A 20,782-nucleotide genomic window follows, 5' to 3' on the forward strand; every position below is an offset into this window, starting at 1 on the left:
CTTCAGTTCCCTGAAGGCCCCCACTTTTGCTCACCAGCCCTTGGTTCATGCTATGCCTTGGCTGGCACCTTCCCTCAGTCTCCTTTTCCTGAACTCTCCTGGGCACTGGGTTATCTGCCTTCCCCACCAGACTGTGAGCTTCACAATACCAACTCTGCCCTCATTGTCCCCTCAGTACCCAGCAGGGCTTGGCATAGGAAGGCCCAGCGAGTCTGTCAGGGTCCTAGTGACCACTGGTGATGTGTAGCACAGAGCGGGGTCCAGGGTCACCCTCCTTTCTGGACTGGGCCTGCTACCTGCCAGGCTTGGAGGAACCCAACCCTACCCTGTCAGTGCCCATGTAGTGCCTTTTCCTTTAGGGGAAGCACTTTGGAACCTGTGTCACTTCCATTATACACAAGCTGTTGGGGTTGGAGCCAGGGCCTCACACATGCTGGGAAAGCACTCTACCACTCAGCCCCAGCCTCTGAACCTGTCCTCTGCCTCCTGCCCCCACCGAACAGCTGCGCTGGCCTTGAACTCTCAAGTCTGTCTCAGCCTCCTAAGTAACTTGATTATAAGTGTGTGCCACTGTGCCTAGCTCCACACCTGTTATTTTAAAGCCAATACTTGTGCTCTCTGAAATAGGCTGCAAGTCTGATGAGGAAGGTCGGCAAGCTTCTGCAGAGCTCCTGTAGGAGGCGCCTGAAAGACTGTGGAGGGAAGCATGCTGCTCAGGGTGGGGTGTGGGTTGGGTGTTGCTGGGGACCCTATCTGCCTGAGGAAAGCAGCAAAAGGGGTATGAATGCCTCTTTGCCCATTACTGCAGGGCCTTGCGACAGACACCTCAACGTGGGGACCCAAACTCTTAATGGGCTAACACAGGCTGGGACTGCATTTAGTAGAGAATAAGGGGAGCTGGCAGTTCATTGGTAAGCAGTTCATGACCAGTGGAAAACCACCCTCCTTCCAAACACACAGGCAAGCATGTCCACAATTGCATTTTTATTACCTCCATTTTCTGAAGCAGTTCATGACCAGCATTGTGCTTTGGTGGCTTTTTTTTTTTTTAAACAATAAATGAAAGCATTTCTTTAAGAAAAAGGCACATATTCCTTGAATAGGTAAGAAAAGCTCTTCCCCTTCTAAGGGAGCAGTCCCTTACTGGTACCCCAGAAGCATTCAGCAAAGCCTTCTCAAGCCCTTCCTGGCCCCTTTCCCCAGCTGCTGGGATGAGGGCAGACTCCCCACAGGTCATTTGATCTTGAGGTCCTTCAGGGCTGACTCCAAGCTCTGCAAGGAGGCAGAATGGGCAGACTGGTTCTCAGCTGTTGTGCCCCCATACACAAGGCCCCCAATCTATGCCCCCTTAGCCCCAGCAGAGTAAAGGACAGAACCTGGTCTTTGGAGTGGGGCAGATCTGAGTCTAAATCCCAACCAGAGGGCATGCAAGCCTAGGGGTCAAGGGCTACTCCATTACTGCACCCCCAGCCCCAAAAATGCCTTTCTCCTGTAGGAGTGAAGGACTGGGTCATCCAGGGCAGCTGCTGGGGAGGTGGAGAGGGGAGAAAGGTCAATCCAGGGGCCTGGAGGGAACTGGGATACAACAAAGTCTCACCTTCACATCCCAGATGCTCATGCCACCATCCATGCCTGTTGTGCAGAACTGTGAGCACTTTGCCTTTCCCCCACTGAGCACTGAGATCTGGCTGTAAGGAGGATGAGAAGCTTGGGGATCCCAGCCTATGCACCAGGAACTCCCAAACTCCTATGAGATGGAAGTGCAAGATGGAGGTGCCCAGCCAGGGACAGGTTGAGAGTGGGCTTGGGAGTCTGCTTTGGGGACCAGCAATTGCAGAAGACACTGAAGGGCTGGGCAGGGAGGAAGGACATGCACATCTAGGGGATGAAGTGCCAGTAATGTGCTGGGACAGGGGAAAAGAAGGGAGAAATGAGGTTGGTTCTAAAAAGATGCTTAGTTGGAAGATTGGGCAGATATAGGCTTATAGCCAAGGGGCTGTTGAAGTCTTGCCATCACCCTGATTAACATGGCTGGCAGCTTTGGGTTTTGGAGGGTCCTCAGGTGACTGCAGAGGGACCCTTACCTCCACTGGGTTCTAGTGATAAACCCATCCACAAAAAGCCTGCTGCTCACAGGCCTCACTCCTAGGACAGTCCAATTATCAGCGAGGCTAATGCTCAGCCCCCGCCTGCTGTGATTTTTGTGCACCCAAAAGAGTTCTCAACTGCTTCCCAGATGGTGTCCCTCCCTCCAGGGCTCCCCCTGCACCTGACTTCTTGGGCAACCCTGGCCTTGCCCCCACCCTGCCCTCACCTGACACTGTTCTTGTGCAGAGAGTCCAGCCCAGCTCCGGCGCCTGCGCCACCTTCAGAGCTGGCCTTTTTGTCCAGGTTCTGGAAACGCTCACGGGCTGTCAAACCCCGCTGCGAGCTCTGCTTGGGCACATCCAGCCGCCCACCAAAGGTCAGTGTCCCCGCGGCACCATCGTAGGTAAACAGCACTGGAAAGCAGTCATGGCCCTGTGGCCATGTGGGGTTACCACTGAATGCCTGCCAGGGCAGGCTGAGCGCCCCCATTCTCCACCCAACAGAGGAGAGGTGAGGCAAGGTGCTGGGGAGCATCATATATCCCATGTGGGGCTTTGATGGCACTTCCACTGAAATGAATGTCCCAGCTTGGGGACATGACCAGGCCATGAAGAATTAGGCCTCAACCCCAGGTATGCAAATGGGATGGATATGGGAACTGTCCTCTCACACAGCAACGCCAGGATCTAGTTGAAAATCTTGGACTCCCCAAAGAGTTCCACCCAGCCAGTTATACCACCTCCAGGAGAGACCCTGCAGCTAGCTGCTCCTCTGGATTTTCTCCTCATAAGGCAACCGGGGAAGCATGTCAGAGACCAGGCCTCCTTCAGACCCCCTCATAATACCCACACTGCACATGAAATGGGAGCAAGAAGTCCTTACTGTGTTAAGCCAGGGCAACTGGGGATTTTTTGTTGTTACTGCAGCATAACCTAACCTATTCTGTCCCATGTGGATACAAATGGGTGTAAGGCATGAAGGGAACAAGGGAGAGGGGGAGGTAGGAGAGCTGCTCCTACCAGCCACCACTGCTTACCGCTGCCACCAGACTGTTTTCGGTGATGAAGGTGAGGGCCAGCAGTGGCAATGTTTCAGAGGCCAGTGTGGCAACGCTGAGGGGAAGAGCAAGGTTAGCCACCGGGCACCACCTCCTGCCTGTGTCTGGGTTGCCCTGTAGCCCTGCACCTCCACCCCTGTACTCACGCCATCTTCTTGTCGGCATCAGCCAGGCACACGGTACTGTCATGGCTGACCCAGGCCACACGGCTCCCGCTGGCTGAGAAACAGACGCCGTGTACCCAGCCACAGCTACTGTTGGACTCGAACATCAGCTCCCCAAAGGGCATCTTGGAGCCCCATGGAGTCGGGGCTGGTCGTTCCTCCACCTCCTTGATGTAGGCAGAGAAGATCCTGCCAGCAGAGGCAAGAAAGGAACTGAGGTTTAGGGGCCTGAGAAGGGAACTCCTTCCCAAACCAGGCTGGTGGGGGACTCTGAGTGGTCAGAGCACAAGCTTGGAGCCCGTGCATTCAAGATCTGGCTCCCATGACCTGTGTCTTCATGCTCAACAAGTCTGGGCCTCAGTATTCCCTTTATGCAATAAGATGGAGGTGAGGGTGTCTCAGAGCCTGTGGGGACAAACCTGAGAGTTGACTATCCACAACTCACGTGGCCCCCAGAGGCTGTGGTCCTATCATGCCAGCCCTTGGGATGCCCCTCCTCTCTTCTCTCTGCCTGGATCCCGCTCTGCCCCTTCCTACAGGCTCCACCCTCTTCCACTCCCCAGCATTCACCTCTTCTCAATCCACCTGACAGATCAGGGTAGCAGCAAACCAACTCCCCACCCACCAGCAAAGCCTCACAGGATGCCATCCTTTCTTGCCTAGGGCCTCTGAAGTGGCTTCTGGTGCCTGTTGTTTTCTAAGTGGAGATTCAGAACAGAGTGGCAGGGGTGGGGAGCAGCCACCTGCGTGAAGCTGGAGAACTGGTGGCCAAGGCAGACTTAGGCTCAGAAGTTAAAAACCGTGAATAGCAGCAACTGGATACGCTATGTTCTAGTCCTTAAGATCATGAAGCAAGACATGTTCCAGTTTACCAGTCATTCCTACCTTGGTACGAATAAGCACACCCGCTCACCTCCTTCAGACAAGCCAGGAAACTATAAGGGTGGGAGTTATACTGAGGCAGGGGCTACAGGGCTGTAGACTGGACACACGGTGATTGTTCAGAGAGCAATTCCTCACTTGGGGTCCCTGGGAGGAGGCTCCCATCTCACCTGCACTTGAAGTCACAGGAACCAGCAGCCAGGAGCACATTGTTGGGGTGCCAGTCCAGGCTGAGGACAGTAGAGCGGATAGGCTTCTTGATGTGCTTGCACACCCACCTGGACACGTGGCCAGACAGGTAGGGGGGAGAGGGACAGGAAGTGAGCATCCACAGACCTCAGCACATTGCAGGCCACCAATGTCCTGGGTGGAGAGACCTGGACTTATGTGATGTGGGACAGGCAGCAATGTGCTGGGTCTCCTCTGGGGTGGGAATTCTGTCTTATATCCTTTTAACCTCACACAGTTATTTAAGCTACAGTTTCCCAGATTTCAGCTGGGCTTCTGCCTGGTGCCCACCCTCAGCCATGTGGGATTGAGGCCTGTCTGGCAGTTGGTGAGTGGCGCCCCGCAGTCTGACAGGCTGGGCATCTGGGTAAGTGACTGACTTTGCTCATCTGCAGAGTGGACAGACCCAGTCCATGGGGCTGTCAGGAAGTCATGGCTTAGCAAGTGCCCCCAGAAGTGGGGCCTGGGATGCTCTGTGTCCTCATTGCCAAGTTGAGGCTGGGGGACCACTGAAGGACTATGCAGAGTCCCTTGTCTCACCAAGAAGACAGACTTTCCTGGGGTCATGTGAGTAGGGGTCCCAACAACTCCTCCTGTGCCTTCTGGGGATTAGTGCTGCCTCCTGTAGGTCTGCAGTCCTGAGCTTGGACAGTCCCGGGTCCCTCCCAGCCCACTCTGGCCCTGCCCAGGCACGCACCAGTCATTCTCCTGCTCAAAGTAACAGATGGAGATGACACGGGAGCCACTGCCCACAGCAAACTTGTTCTCATTGGGGGCCCAGCGCACACAACGGGCAGCACGGTTGATCCGCAGAATGACGAGAGTGGGCTTCCATGTACGGCCCTTCAGCGTCCACACATAAGCATTGCGGTCTGTGCCGCAGGTCACAATGCGGTTACTCTCAGGGGCCCAGTCGATACCTGTGAGGGACGTAGAAAACAATAGGCTGAAGCCATCAAGATGAGCTAGCTCCATAGGGGTCACATAGGAGGGGCCAAAGCCACAACCTGCAAGGAAGCTGCTTCTGCCTAGCACATGCACTTCCCTGTAGGCCACTATTAACTGGAGAGACCAGGGTTGCCACTGGACCTTATGAGAGCTGTAACAGCTCTCCCAGGCTATCACCATAGGCTTGAAGACAAAGCTAGAGATAGAGTTCTTTATAGAGCAAGAACTGAGCTGCTGGATCAAGCCTCTCCTGAACCTACAAACCTTGAATTTCTCAGTAACATGAGCCAACATAATCCCTTTACAACCTAAGCCACTTTGAAACAGGGCTGTGTTCCTTGAAACCCAATCTGTTCTGCTTAATTCACTGATTAGGTAGGTGCATGATCACAGCCAGCCCCTCCCTGTTCCCTCACCAGTCCTGACCCACCTGTCACCTGCCCGTTGTGCTCCTTGAGCTCATGCACCTTGGTCCACTTGGCCCCGCTCTTCTCATAGATGTGCACCTCGTGGTTGTTGGGGCAGATGGCGATCTCTGCAGCAGCAGAAAGGGCTTAGCAAGGGGAAGAGATATGGGCACCCAGCACCCTTCCCCATGACTCCCCTCCATCTCACCCTTCACAACCCAGGCTCTCCTCCAGTGGAGTCCCCTGAAACCCCTCAGGCCTTGCTGAGCACCCTCTGACCCTTCTGAGTCTGGCCACCCCTCCCTCACCTGTACCCCCTCAATGCTCCCAAAGCCATGTCACAACCCAGGACCTCTTCCCATCCCACTGCTCTGGCTGGTGGCTACCCAGCTACTGCTCCCTGTCCCCAATGCCAGCCAGCCTCCTGGCTGCTCCTGACACCTTGGGCTCTTACCCCTGCCCTCCCTGGCTTCATTGCCACTTGCTCAGAAATGTCTCTTTTCACCCTTTCTAGACCAGTAGCTCTGCCTCCACAGCCTCCCTCTTCAGGTCAAAGCTTCATTTCTTGTCCTTGTACCTTCCCCTCAGGAGACCCAAGCTTAGTGTCCTGTCCTATCCCCCCCACCCCTACATGCACCAGCTCCTGCAGCAGGGCCTGGCTGGTATGCTCCACACCCCCTGAGCTCTTCCCCTTCCCTCCAGCACCTCCCTCAGGACAGGGCCTAGGGGCAGGGTGAAGATGGGTCTCAAGGAGCCCACTGGTTGGGGGGCACTCCCGGTGGGCACTCACGGGTGCGATCCTTATTCCAGGCATGGCAGCTGATGGGCTCCACCAGGAAGCTGTGGTAAGCCATGGCTCAGCTCCTGCACCAAGAGGAGAGAGAATGCAGGTCAGCTCTGTTCCTGCCCAGAGAGACCAGGCCCCACGTGAACCCCATGGGATCTTTAGCAGGAAGACCACCCAGGTTTCAGAGGGGCACCAGTTTGCAGGAAAGGATGGCAGGGCCCATCTGGGTCTCCTGACAGGCCTGGTGTGTGGCTTCCAGACCTGGGTCCTGTTCCCCTCCTCCTAAGAGGGCAGGTGTCACAGGATGTCTCTGGCTTCAAGGAACAGAGTGAGATGGGCAGATGAAGATCTGTTGTGAGTGGGGTGTGCTGGGACCTGGCCAGACAGGCTGGCACCTGCCAGCTGTGCCTCATGAGTTGATCCTCCACCCTCCCACCATAAGGTCTGTGTGAAGATGAAATGCAGCAATCCTGTAAGTGTCCCAGAATGCAGCACACTGACCCTCCATGCCCAGAGCCCAGGGGCCCAAGGGAGAAGCAGAGGTGGACAGGCCTTCACTTGCTGTGCTCAGGCCTGGGTAATGGGGTTTTAGAGAGACCCCAAGGTGGCCCACCCATAAGGACATAGGAGGAAATAGAAGCAGAGGGGTGAATGCAGCCCCCTGCAGAGACCAGCCTCCAGCACTGATAGTGAAACCCTGGCAGGGGGGCAGCTCAGCCCCCACCAACCATTCCCAGCTGTCACGGAGCTTCTCAGGAACCACAGAGGGTGGTGGCACAACACTGGCTTCCTTCCCTCACTGCTGTCCCCAGCTCATACCCTGCTGCCTCTGCAGGGTGCTGTCTGCCCTTGGCCAGCCTGGGGCCTCCCATCTAGCCAAATGTGCCTTCTATCACCTGCAGCCCTAGGCCACTCCTGCTCAGCAAAGATGCACCCATCCAGAAAGACCCAACAAGAACATCGCTTCCCAAACCCAGGCTCTGCCTGTCCTAGAGTGGAGGAGCCCCGAGGCACTGCTTGCAAAGCCACATGGCCCGGGAACCTCTCTCATCCTCCCAGAACCTGTTTCTTCAGCATCAGGGTGGAAAGAGGAATCTTGCCTCCCCAGAGGTGTTGGGCCAGTGAAATAAGGTGATACACCACACTAGGCACCAGGGGGTGTTCAAGACATGGCCATAATAGACATGATGGCACCTGACCTTGGTTTACCCTTTGAAGAGTCGGTCTCCCCAACCAGGCCAGAGGCTGATCCTGGGGCCCACATATCCTGCCATTCAAGTCTGGGAATCAGTGGCACCTCAGCCCCCTACCCCAAAGCTCACTGCCTGGTGGGCCCTGACTGGTATGCCCACCCAAATGCATACTCTACTTTTTTTTTTCTTTCTTTTTTGGTACCAGGGATGGGACCCAAGGGTGTCTGACATTCCCAGCCTTTTTTTTTTTTGAAGACAGGGTCTCGCTGAGTTGCTTAGGGCCTCACTTAGTCATTGAGGCTGGCTTTGAATTTGCAGTTCTCCTGCCTCAGCCTCCCAAGCCACTAGAACTATTAGCATGCCTAGCCACAACCCTGCTTTTACGTACAACAGAACATCCTGGAAAGTTCCTGGGCCAGAATAAGACGCCAGCAGAAATGTGTGCATCTTTATGGTGGAGGGACCTTGCCTGTTTCCTCCATGCCTGGGAAAGGGCCTCAAGTGGGTCCTCCTTAGTTGACATTTGCAGAGAAAGTGGACAAGAGAGCCATGTGCACATACAACCCAGGGTCACATGTGAGGACATTGCTGCAGACAGACATCCTGTGTGTGCACAATGAGCCTTACCCAGGGCAGGGCCCCAGCACGGCTGCCACCCTAACCTCTCTCCCAAGGCCTGTGTAAGGCAAAGCCCCAGCTTAAGTGCCACCTCAGAGCCTTCGGCCAGGTCAGCAGGCCTGCTGGGGGTTTCCCTGAGTACTTCCGGGGTGGCCTAGGTTTAGGCCATCACTGCCCATGCCAGATGACAAGACTGAGGAGAGGGAAGCTTGAGCCTGTCTGACCAAGCTGCTCAGCTGCCCCAGTTCCACGATCTGAGGTCACCAGCAGGGCAGGGGCAGGGCTGAGGCCAGGCTCTGGTTGGCCCCTGGCATCCAGTGCTTCAGTGGGAGCAAAAAGAAGAAGGAAGCTGGGGCTGCCGTCTGTGGTGGGACCCAGAACCTGAACTTGGGGAACCCTGAGCTGGTAGGCAGACCTGACTTTTCAGCAACAATTGTGACACTCTGCATGGGCCCAGGCACATCGGTCCTGGCTATGAAGGTGGAGCGGCCACCCCCATCAGCAGCCCCCACATGTCCTAGTGAGTAATGCAGCAGGAGGCCCTGGGGAACATTGGCCAGGTTTCCTGGAACTCAGGGGCTGATGGGGGAGGTGCTGGTAAAGATGGCCAAAGGGCTGGGCGCGGTGGTGCACACCTGTAATCCCAGCGGCTCCGGGAGGCTGAGGCAGGAGGATCAAAGCCAGCCTCAGCCAAAACGAAGCGCTAAGCAACTCAGTGAGACCCTGTGTCTAAATAAAATACAAAATAGGACTGGAGAGGTGGCTCAGTGGTTGAGTGAGCCACAGGCCATAGGCATAGTGTGACAGACAGGAAGGTTCAGGCCACACCTATCAGCCAATCACACTCCAGCATGAATTGGGGGCAGGAGAGAAGGGTGAAGAGGGGCTGGAAAAAGGAAGACTCATTTCCCCCTTTTTATAACTTCTGCAAAGCTACTGAAACCGGCAGAGCCTCAGCAAGGACTCCCCAACCCCTGTATCTGCCAAATGAGGAAGTGGGGGCCCCAAGAGGCAGTCAGCCATGGGGCTCTGGGCTTTCCGGCTCAGGGATCATAGGATGGTTCCCTGGTCAGACCCAGGATCAGCCTCACAGCCCGCCACTTTGCCTCAGGAAAACCTCTAACTACCAAATGGGGTGGGTGGGACAACTGCCCTCCGGGGGCTTGCAAGCCACCCTGCCACTAAAAGCTCACAGGAAAACCCAAATGGGCTGCTTCGCCCCAGTACACGGCCACCAGGCCTCCGCACTGCTCCTGGAGGAAGAGTCTGGCAGGGAACGTGGTCTCCCTGATCCTGATGATGTGGCCCTGAGAGCCAGGGAAGTCTCTGACAGCTGAGGAACATGAGAGAGAAGGGGACCCTGGGGGGTGGCATTGGGACCAGGAATCCATGCCTGGTACTCTGTGCTCCATTACCCTGGAAATGGTGAGGCTGGGGGAGTGAGGGCCAAAGTGCATGCACACCTCATTTGGCTTCAAGCCACCTCAGGTCAGCCTAGGGGCTGGTTCTCCATACTCACCGATCAGGTGAGCAAGGCTGGGTGGGGTTGGGGGAGGGAGGGCGGTGGGGCTGTGCTCCTTAGGAGACTCAGAATTCCCTGCAGGGGCAATGTGAGGTGGGAGTTTCTATTCAGAGGGTACCTAAGACCACCCACCAGGGTGTGAAAAAAAAAATTTTTTAGCATGAGGTCTCAGGCTTGGGATTCAGCTCAGTGGTAGAGCACTTGCCTAACATGTGCTCTGTACCTCCAAATGCCACTCAAAACTGTGGGGTCTTGTTGCCCAAGCTGACCTTGAACTTGGGAGCTCAAGTGATCCTCCTGTCTCAGCCTTTCAAGGGCAGGGAATCCAGGCGTGTACCACCTTACCAAAGAACACCCCCCCACACACATGTTTTTTTTTTATTACAACCTGTACTTGAACAGAAGTTCAAATGAGGAGGTATTCGTTTTGTTCACCGAGATGTCCCCAGCAGGGATTAGGGGCCTGGACATGGTAAGTGCTCCATGAATGTGGCCTATGAATGAACTGCATCCTCTTCCTGAGGTCTATCTTGGGGGATGGTTCCTGAGGAATGTGCTGTGTTACTTCAGTGGCATGTGGGTGTTATGTGATTTGTAGAAATTTTGGGATTATGTATTCAAATTTTTCTCCCAATGGAGTCAATGGTTAGAAAAGCTTGGAAACCTCTAATCTAGGGGACCACCCCGCTGTGAATGTGGAGGGGAGAAGGATACAGCTCTCCTCCAAAGCAAGATGGGCAAAGCCCCAGGCTGTCAGCTAGGGAGGACACTCTCCCTGTCCTCAGGCTTCAGGGCTGCCTCCTCATGGTGCTGGGTTTAAACTGTCTCTCTCTCCAGACTGGCTGGGCGACGGTCAACCTTCTGCCATGTCTTTATCCAGCACAGGCTGCGGCTCTTCCTTGCCTGGTTTTCCTGAGTCTCCCTGATTCCAGAGGTCTGGCTGTATTGGAGGCTAAACTAGGCAGGAGTTGCCTGGAGCAAGGACCTTGGCTCCAGAGGCACTGCAGGAAGTCTCCGCCCAGCTCGCTCAGGCGCTTGGAGGGAATTGCCAGCAAGCCATTTTGGTCAGGGTGCTCAGTATTACTCAACTTCCTGTTGTGGGTAGGAGCCTGGGTGGTGTGATCAGCCCTTGCTACCCCCATTCACCCCTTCTGACTCTGCTCTTTAAGTCTTACAAGCCAGGCAAAGTCAAGAAACAAGACTCAAACAATTATAAGGCACCACAAATCATGAGTTAAAGAAAACAAAACAAAACCCCAAAACACATAAAACTCAATGCTGGGAGGGCTGTGGAGAAATTCTCTCATTTGTTGCAAAATAGTTTGGTCTTTCTGAAGAGACTGATAAACTGAATTCAACAACTGTGTTAGGAATGAATAAACAGAACACAATAACATTAGCAGGGACTTAAAATTTGTTGACAATCTTGAGTCACAACCATATGGGTACTAATACCCCCTGATCATCATCTTTTTCCCCACTTAAATATGCTCATTAAAACCCTCTTGGTATCAGTAACAGGGTGGAAAAATTCAGATAACTACAAAGATAAAAGGAAATTTTGATATTAACATGTTGGGAGTCTGGGAATATAGCTCAGTGGTTCAGGGTAGAGCTCTTGCCTGGTAGGCTTGAAGCCTGGGTTCCATCCCCACCACTGCAAACAACAAAAACAAAATAAAAAAGACATTGTGATGCTATTTATCTATTAGAAAAGACCCATCAATCATGTATAAAGACATATTTTGTACATGAGCAAAAAGGCTCAGATAAAAGCAAAGATCCCCTCCAAGTCACAGAGTTCCTCAAAGGCATAGCTACGACTGGACCCCAAGCCCCCAAGGTCGGGTCCCTCAGAGCAGACACATACATCCAGACTGCAGGCTTCATAACAGCAACAATAGCAAGCATTCATACGCTGTCTGTACCTGGCGCACTGCCAAGTGTCTTACACACATTCTCGCATTTCAGCCTCGCAACTTGAAAGGTCCCCATTGTCCGGATAAGGAAAGTTGAGGCACACAGAGGTTAGGGGGCTCTCCAAGGTCATGGGGCCAGAGAAGGAAGAAGCTGGCGCTCTCACCTGTATCCTTCTCACCCTCCGGGGTGCACTGCCCAAGGCTCGCGGAGCCCGGGGACAGCCCTTCCTGGTCTGGCCCTAGGCTCTGATCTGCTAAGGCTCCAGTCGCCGCCTGCGGGACCTGGCTGCGCTCCCTGCGTCTCGGGGAAGGAGGGGGCGCCCGGATCCCTCGCCAGGACCCACGCCCGTCCGTCGGGACCCCTCGGACCGCGACTCCGGCGGGAGGCGGCGGCCGGGGCGTGGCGGGGGCGCCAGCTCATTTCCCGGCCTCGGCAACCCGGAAGGCTGGAGGATGGAGGGGAAGTGACTGGGCGTGGGGCCCCGCGGCACTGAGAATCGGGGTGACGGCGACACCCGCGAGGGGCCGAGCGGGAAGTGGGGACCGGGAGCGGGGCCGCGGAGGCGGGAAGGGGTCCGCGCGGGCGGGGTCCCCGAGGATGCCAGGTGTGCAGGGAGCCCGCGTCCCCGCCCCCGGGCCCCTCGACCCCGCGAGCCCCCGCGAGCTCCCCTCGGGCGCAACCCGCGCCCCCGCACCTGCAGACCGCCCCTCGGCTCCTGCCGCCCGCCCCGTCTGGCAGCACCCCGGCCCCGCACCCCGGCCCTCCCCGCCGCCCCGACCCCCGCGCCCCGCCGCCCCGACCCGCGCCCCTCACCTCGGGGCGCCCCGGCCGCGGACTCTGGGCAGTCGACGCGCCGAGCCGGCTCTGGGCCCCGCGCAGCGCCGCGGCCACTTCCTCGTGGGCGGGGGGCGGGGCCTCGCGGTCTGGGCTCCGGGCCGGGGGCGGGACCTGGGGCGGCGGTCGCGAGATCCCAGGTCCCGCCCACCCCTCGGGGCTCAGGGGCTGCCGAGATCCAGCCGCGCGGATGTCGGATCCCGGACGTGTGCGGAAGTCCTGCGCGGCCACCGCTCGCTGCCTTCCGGGCGGGGAAACTGAGGCTGGGAGGAGGCGGCCACCCAGCCGCTGGCAGCCGGGGGCCGCGCCCCCACCCACCGAGCGCGGGCGCCGACGGCGGGCTCTGCGCCACTCGCAGGTGGCCGTGCAACTTGGCGAGTCCCTGTATCCTCGGTCCCCAGCGCTCTGTCATTCCCAGGTTGCCCCCGGTCGGTAGGTGCAGGCCGTGCTGTGGTGTGGGCAGCGAGGACGTGACCACGGCTACCGGCCCCGCCCTCGTTTTCCTTACTGTTAACAGGGGTGCTGGTTCCAGGCAGGGATGCACACGGGTCACCAGCAGTGACTTCCTGCCCCTCTAGGCCACCACAGCCCACTTCAGGTCTTTGAATTATCCGGGTGGCCTTCCAGCCACCTTATTTGGGATGTTAGGCCAAGTGGTCGCCAGGGGTTAAGTCCTGACCCTCTGCCTCACGAGTGCAGATGTGACCCATCAGGTAGACTTGTCAGGTAGATGAGACCGTGGTGACAAACTCTCCAGAACTTGTCTCTAAGCTGGGTGTGAGGGCTTCATGGTTTCAGGAGGTGAGTGGCCAGACCCTCACCCTGTCAGGTCTTAGAGCTTTAAATACATGCTCTTCTGTCTGCCTAGAACACTTTACACCCCCCCCTCACCTGCCAAATTGGGCTCATCCACCAGGAGGTAGCTGAGTGTCTCTGAGGTCACTTTGCCCAACCTCCACAACTACCCCCATTAGAAGTGACCCCTAGATTCCCATTGGCATCTCTGGCATCTCGTGTCACCATCCTGGGCTCCTATTTACAGAGACAGCTCTTCTGAGGAGTGGCTTGAAGGATCTCCTGTGTTAACAAGTGGAGCACTTCTCCACAGCGATCACTGTCCTCGCCCAGTGAACTGGAGCTCAGATCTTCTTGACATGACAATTTTCCTGAGATGTGGGGGGCTGTGATGCAAGTTCCCGCATTTGTTGCGCCTTAGCAGTTTCAGATAGTCTGTACCAGCAGCCCTCCTCCCATGGGACAAGTGTGATTTGATGCAGAATGACACTGTAGCTGTTTCCATGGACTCCATTCTACCCTTCTGTAGCTCCACAGATGCCCAAGGAATGACCCCAGGAGGCCCTGAGTGGTCTAACTCCATTAGCCTGTTGTGCTTCCCTTCCTCAATGCCTGACTTCAGATGACCCATTTGAAGCAAAGCCCAGGACTTTGGAGGATGATCCAAGGCAAAGAACTGCCTTCTGGATGAGCTGCACGAGTCTGGATGAAAATACAATACAATCTGGACAAATGATCTGGTCAGCTCATAGCTCAGGCTGAGCCCAAGTTACTGGCTTAATGTTTAAACTGGTTTGCACTGAATTTTTCTGCTACTCATTGCCAGAAGCACCCTAACCAACCTGCATAGAGGACTCCTTTCTCCTAATGTGGAAACAGAACTGAAGTAGCCTAATTCAATGAAAAGACTCAAAGTCCCTGTGTGCAGCAGCCATGTTTGTGTTGTCCACTGCCATCCCCAGGGCTGACTGGAGAGGCTGCAGATAGGAGTCACTCAGTACCCATCTGCAGAATGAATGAATAAATGATCAGAAATGAATAAATGATTAGAAAACAATCTGATTCTGCTACTTAACCTGAAGTGTAACCCCAGCAAGTCACTCTTGCTGTGCCTCAGCTTCTGCATCTGTGAAGGGAGGCTGATGGGCCCCGCCCCCACCTGCAGGCCTGCAGCATGGAGGGAAGGCCCAAAGAATGGGGGAGCGAAGGTGACTGCAATGTGAAGGGGGTGTTATTTGAAATCACTCCCTGTGTGTGTGGGGGGCGGGTGGTGGTGTTTTCTAAGCCTTTAAGTGAAGCAGCTCCTTGGGGAAGGGAAACTTGGGGATGAAGGGATTTCATCTGGAGTTCCCAGAACCACTTGGACAGCTTTCTGCTTCTTCCTGGAATCTGTGTGCAGTGCCCTGAGATGAAGATGCTACACTCCCCTTTCTTTTCTGATCTCAGGTTTCCAAGAAATGTAGCCACAGACCCAGTTGACTTGGAGGAAGGTAGTGTCTCGGCTGAGTTGTCAAGGTCCTCCTCCTCCCTGTGTGAGCCTGGCTGCCTCCTGGTCGCAGGCTGCTTACAGCCATGTAAGCAAGCAGAGGGCTGGCCGATAGGGTGGGAGAAAAGGGAGGATGACCTTTCCCAGGAGCTTCCAGCATAATCTACTTTTTGTTTCTCTGGCCAGAACAAGGACATGTGTCTACCCCAGATTGGGGACTATAGGTCCCTTTCCCTGAGGCCAAAGGATCTATCACCACCTGATATCTGTTAGTGGGAGAGAAGAGGGGGAACTTCTATGCCCCCTTCCAAGGCCCCAAGGACAGATGTCCACTAGAAGCAAGGCCCATGGAGGTTCAGCATTCCACGTCCCATATGTCTTCTGCCAGAGACTTACGTGTCAGTGCAGTTCCCTTAAAGTACTGTCAAGAGGGGTCCTCTCCCCTCAGTTCCAAGGACATCTTCCCATTTCTGAGCTTGGGTGAGCTGAACTAGGTGACTACTATAGCATCTCCTCTCCCTGCTCTCACCCAGTGGGGAACATGCTTTGTAGTTTCCACTGGGGCTCTGCAGACTGGTCATTCCCCTCTGTATCCTAGAGTTTTGTCATTTACAAAATGTGGCAATAATAGTACAGCCCTACATGGTAATTGTGAGTAGTTAATGCTATGACTGCTTTCATTGGTACAGTAAGCTAAATTTTTCCAGTAACATACTGCATTTAATGTGTAACTAACACACCCTTCCTCAGGGACCCTCTTGTTCCTGACTCTCAATTAGTGGTTTTCAAACTTTAAAGGAAGGGCTGGGGATGGAGCTCAGTGGTAGAGCACCCGAGAGTCAAGTCCCCAGTACCAGAAAACAAAAAACAAAACAAGAAAGATGATTTGTGGTGTAAACATTTGAGTGAATGTATTCAAACATGGGTGGTATGTGTGAATCGCTGGCCGTGGCCTCCTGATGCACTTAAGGAGACACAGGAAATGAGATGTGTTCTTCTGCCTGCCGACTGCTGCTGTACCATGGCATACTGTTTTACAGTTAATGATTTTTTTCCCTTTTTTTTGGGGGGGAGGGTACCAGGGATTGAACTCAGGGGCACTGACCACTGAACCCATCCCAGCCCTATATTATATTTTATTTAGAGACAGAAGACAGGGTCTCACTGAGTTGCTTGGTGCCTCGCCATTGCTTGGGCTTTGAACTCATGATCCTCCCGTCTCGGCATCCCTAGCTGCTGGGATTTCAGGTATACACCACAGCTCCCGGCTAACAATTTTTTTTTTTAAGTAGGAGTATACTATAAAGTAATGATAAAGCTGGATATGGTGGTGTATATCTATGATCCCAGCCTATCATCCCAGCCACTCAGAAGGCTGAGGCAGGAAAACTCAGAGTTTGAGGCCAGCCTGGACAACTTACAAAGACCCTATTTCAAAACAAAAAATTAAAAAGGGCCAGGGATGTAGCTGAATGGTAGAGTGCTCACCTTGTACACTTGAGGTCTTGGGTTCAATCCTTAGTTACCACACACACACACACACACAATAATAATAATAAATAAATAAACAATAAAATATAAGCATAGTAACTACATAAGCAGTACATAAACAAAGTTTTTTTTATTATCATCGCATATTATGTACTGTACATAACTGTATGAGTCACACTTTTACACAATTGGCAGTAGAGTAGGTTTGTCTGCACCAGCTTCACCATAAATGTGAATGGTACGTGGCACTACGACCTCCGACATCACTAGACAATAGAAAATTTTCAGCTCTGTTATAATGGAATGGGATCACCATCATATGTGGCCCACTGTGGATACAGAACCCAGGGGTTCAGAACCCTCAGATTCAGAGGGCTGATGGCAGAGCACTGAAGGCATCTGGCAGCTGGGACTGGGGAGACATTCTTCCCTGGGTGTGAGTTAAAAAAAAAAAAAAAAAAACCCAAAATAACTATGTGTCTACTATGTTTTTGGAGTCAAAGTAAGTAAAAAAAAAATTTTTTTTTTTTTTTTTTTTTTGGCTGTCAATTCTTTCCCAGGGTACAGTCTCTCTAAAAATCTCTGGCTGGTCCAACCAAGCCATATCATGAACCTAAAAGGAAAGCTGGAGCTCATTCCTATTTCAGGGCCAGCTTCTGCCTATCCTCCTCTCCATAATGACAGCCTGGCTGATGCACTGTGTGCAAACGTGTGCACCAAAGAGCTCCTGCCATGGGGTGCAGAGGGCTCCACAGCACAGGGGATGGGGCAGGCCACCAGGCCAACACCCGTGGCATTCGACTTTCTTGGAGATGAGAAATCTTCCCATGAATAGCCAAAAGGGCAAAATCAATCTTTTGCAAATCTCATGATGTCCTCTGACAGACATTTTACCAGCACTCTAGAGAGCTGCTAGAATCACTTTCTGAGCAGTGAGATCAAGAATGTGGCCAGGCGCATACCTTAATCCCAGCTGCTTGGGAGGTGGAGGGAGAGGATCAGGATCGCCAGACAGTTCAAAGCCAGACTCAGCAATTCAGCGAGGAGCCAGGCAACCCAGTGAGACCCTGATTTTAAATAAAATACAAAACTGGGCTGGGGATGTAGCTCAGTGGTCGAGTGCCCGAGTTCAATTCCCAGTACCAAAAAAAAGAAAAAGCATGTGGCCAGGCTGCAGCCCACTTTATGTTTATTTATTTTGCTACTTATTTATACCTGTACCTCATAAGACTCTTATATTTGCAACAACAAAGTACATGTCTAATTAGGATGAAAATAACTTGGTTTTAGGCACAATAATCTCTAAACTGAGATGATACTGTCTCCCTTCCCCCACTGCATGGGGCTCTATCAGCAGGGGGCTGCCCCATGGTGGGCACAGGGCAGAGGCTGGACAGTGGACCTTGGAGTCCCCCTGGGCAGGCTCCCACGAGGCAGGCTGCTCAGAAGAGAAAGCTGTTCTGTTGCTCAGCTGCCAGGTACAGCGCACTTACTTGCAGAAGCATTGTCATGTGGAGAGAGCATTCAATAAATGGTTCTGCCCCACGATCGATGGTACGATGCAAAACAAGAAACTGCAATCTAAGATTTTACCCTAAAAACAAGCTTATCTAATGAAGAATTTATCCATATTTTTCTATTAAACATGGAAATAGTATAAGGAAACAAAACCAAAAACACATTTGGGATTTTTATTTAATTTTCTAGCAGACAATTTACATACCTCCCTCACCCTTTCCTTTAAGTTAGTGTGACAATTTTCCATAATAAACTACTTGAACAGAAGCTTTGGTCAAGAATGGAATGAAATAGCAAAAACAAAAAAACAAAACAAAACAAAAAAAACCACTGTTGCCTTTAAAAAACCAACACTTTCACCAATTATATTTAAACAAAAACACACCATGTTTTCGCCACGTGTTTACAGTGCTTCCTGGGGCGGCTCTCCTCACCATCTCGCTGGGGCAGAGCGGCAGGCAGCCATGTTTCTCCTGCTGGATGGGGGAGGCTCACACAGCTTCACATTATCCGGAGGCCTTGGATTGAAGACTCTAAGGTCTTGAGAAAGCAGAGAACAATGGTGACTTTTGAAAGCTGTTGATACTGTGCTTCCCCCAGGCTCTGCGCTAGCACTCTGCCTCCCTGAAGGAGTGTAGGCCTTACCCCACCCAGCTCCCACCCATGGGCTCCAGGCTCCACCCTCAGACTCCCCAGGACTGGGCTCCCCCAGTCTATAAGCCCTTGTGCCCATGGCCCAGCCATGGGTGCTGGGCCACCCCCACTCCTCCATGTTCCTAAGCACAAACTTCCTCCTGCATCACTGGCCCTCAGGACAAGGCAGCCTGTGCGCATATGCCTTGCCTCTTCCCTGCTCTGAATGCCCAAATGGCAGGCAGCCTTCTCACAGCAGGCACTGAGAGGCCCGCAGAGCAGACTGTGCCAGACCTCTGCACTTATGCAACAGACAAGAAGCTGTGGGTGGGGGAGCCAGGACACGGGCGGCACTGTCACTTCCAGATGGTGAGAAAGGTGCAGGGGTGGCGCCGAAGGTAAAAAGGAGGCGAGAGATTTGAGGGCAGCTGGTTTCTCCAAAGGGCACCATGGAACCTCTTCCATACCGAGTACCTGACTCAAGGTGACAGGGTGGGGCGGGGCATGGGACACCAGGGAAATGCTCAGGTGGTGGCAAAACTATAAATGCTGAGCTGCTCAGGAGAAGTTCAGTTCAGAGCCACGCAGAAGCCTAAGCTTTCTCTTGCCCTTGCTCCTCCTCCTTCCTTGTCTCACCTACCATCCAACTGGAGAGCGCAAGGTCTTCCTGGATTTGTCCCCCACTGTCTCTGTGCCCTTCCACTTGGCACCCTCTGGGTCTCGCCAACCTGGCGCCTCCTGTCCAGCCCCAGCCACTGCAGGAGCTCATGTCCCCACAATGCTCTCTGGCGCAGCAGCCCAGGCCACTGTCATCTACATCAGATCCTGAAGCAGCTCCTGGCTGGCTCCCGACAGCCCGGCTCCCTGTCCTAGGCCCTGCATGGCTCTTCTCTTTAGCACACCCCACAGGCAGCACAGAGTGCTCTGCGAGTCATGGCTGGTCTGCACGTGCTACTCCAGGAGATGGGGGCGCCCACCTCTGCTTTCTTAACTCCCCACCCGCTTGTTACCCCCCATCACGTCTGATGTGCAGCTTGGGTGCCACCTCCTCCCCACAGCATTGGGAGTCCACCCCGCTCCCCACCTTCCTCCACAGAAACAGGGGCCCTGGCTTCTCTCTTAGAGCTCCATCCAGCCCCTGCCCCTGGAAAAGTCCCTCAAGGACTCTTCTCCTCCACATCCTTAGTGCCAGCACCCTGCCCAGCACCCACCAGGTATGCAGTGGGTGTTCACTAATTAGCGCAAACCATAAACACATACTATAACAGGCTGGTGTCTAGCACAGGGCCTGCTGCCAACAAAAGCACTCAAGTTTTCCTCAGGGAGTAAATGCCATCAAGGAGTTGATACCCAGGCTGCTGGGAACAGTGGCTCCCTTCTGCTGGAGAGTTTTGTGATGCCAGGAGAATCACAGTCTGTCTAACGGCCTGTCCTTCTACCGTGACGGGAGCTGGCACCGTTTCCAGAAATGAAGAGTTTGAACACAAGATTTGTTCTGAAAGGTAGAAATACCTTGAAATCCCAAATGGTCATGGCTCCATCGATGCCAGTAGTGCAAAATTTGCGACAATCTTGCTTGTCCACCTCATAAATAGACACTTGACTGAAAAAAAGCAAAAACAAGTGGTTATGCAGAATGTGGGGAGTGAACACGGCCCTCCTGACTGACAGCGTGAGGAATGTTTGAGGAAATGAACTGCCATCCACTCCTGGATCGGACCTGTCCGTCAACACTGGGAAGCAGCAACCCGACCCAGAAAACATCCAGAAGGCTTTATTACCCGATGTTCAGGAAAGGCAAAAATGAAAAGGGGGAAAAGTCACGAGCCTGCGTGAATCAGAGTGACCTGAAGAGGCAGGTGACCCAGTGCTCATAGCATGCAAATAAATGTGTGGGGAACAGCTCGTGGGCAGGACCATGGCAATAATGGAAACGGAAAGAATGTGTGTGTGTGTTTGTTAAACTAGAGCATAACTGAGATCCAACTTGCTCTAAACAAAACCTCCCAAGTCAGCCTCTGGGACAGCCAGAGCCTAAGGCTGAGAGCCCTCCTTGCATCTGAAATGAATCACTGCAAATGCTACAGCGGGCAGACTCTCCAGATGCCACCAAGCTAAGATGAGGAACAGATAAACGAAATAACTTGTCTGGGCCTACTTATGTGGAAAGTGTTCAAGAAAAATCAACTCCACAGCTCAGACAATATTATT

General features: G+C 53.7%; 2 protein-coding genes across 3 annotated transcripts in view; both read right to left on the reverse strand.

Moving 5' to 3' along the window:
* Positions 1-969: 969 nt before the first annotated feature.
* Positions 970-12,714, reverse strand: Arpc1b (actin related protein 2/3 complex subunit 1B). 2 transcript variants are annotated; one of them, XM_026404204.2, is made up of 10 exons: positions 12,628-12,714; positions 6,565-6,638; positions 5,798-5,902; positions 5,117-5,339; positions 4,362-4,469; positions 3,292-3,498; positions 3,125-3,200; positions 2,315-2,520; positions 1,598-1,688; positions 970-1,272 (listed from the first exon to the last, which is right to left on the reverse strand). In XM_026404204.2, exons 2-10 carry the CDS (start codon positions 6,626-6,628, stop codon positions 1,234-1,236), a joined length of 1,119 nt encoding a protein of 372 aa, XP_026259989.1. In that variant the 5' UTR covers positions 6,629-6,638; positions 12,628-12,714; the 3' UTR covers positions 970-1,233. The 2 variants fall into 2 exon arrangements, with proteins under 2 accessions (XP_026259989.1, XP_026259990.1); XM_026404205.2 differs by lacking the exon at positions 12,628-12,714 and adding an exon at positions 11,978-12,208.
* A 5,384-nt stretch (positions 12,715-18,098) lies between these two features.
* Positions 18,099-20,782, reverse strand: part of Arpc1a (actin related protein 2/3 complex subunit 1A) — a 33,962-nt gene continuing 31,278 nt past the window's right edge. Inside the window, exons 9-10 of the mRNA XM_026404131.2 lie at positions 20,084-20,174; positions 18,099-18,478 (exon numbers count right to left, since the gene is read on the reverse strand). Coding sequence (XP_026259916.1) covers positions 18,440-18,478; positions 20,084-20,174 — 130 coding nt within the window. The 3' untranslated portion in view covers positions 18,099-18,439. The remainder of the gene's footprint in view (positions 18,479-20,083; positions 20,175-20,782) is intronic.

Source organism: Urocitellus parryii, chromosome 9, assembly GCF_045843805.1.
Source record: "Urocitellus parryii isolate mUroPar1 chromosome 9, mUroPar1.hap1, whole genome shotgun sequence".
Classification (NCBI taxonomy): Eukaryota; Metazoa; Chordata; class Mammalia; order Rodentia; family Sciuridae; genus Urocitellus; species Urocitellus parryii.

What these genes read in the sequence shown, in the direction of transcription:
- Arpc1b (XM_026404204.2), bottom strand. Translation starts at nt 6,628, where the DNA reads ATGGCTTACCACAGCTTCCTGGTGGAGCCCATCAGCTGCCATGCCTGG. An exon ending in CTGGAATAAGGATCGCACCC is followed by an intron (nt 5,903 to 6,564) that starts GTGAGTGCCCAC and finishes CTGCTGCTGCAG; the next exon opens with AGATCGCCATCTGCCCCAAC. An exon ending in GCACAACGGGCAGGTGACAG is followed by an intron (nt 5,340 to 5,797) that starts GTGGGTCAGGAC and finishes CGTCCCTCACAG; the next exon opens with GTATCGACTGGGCCCCTGAG.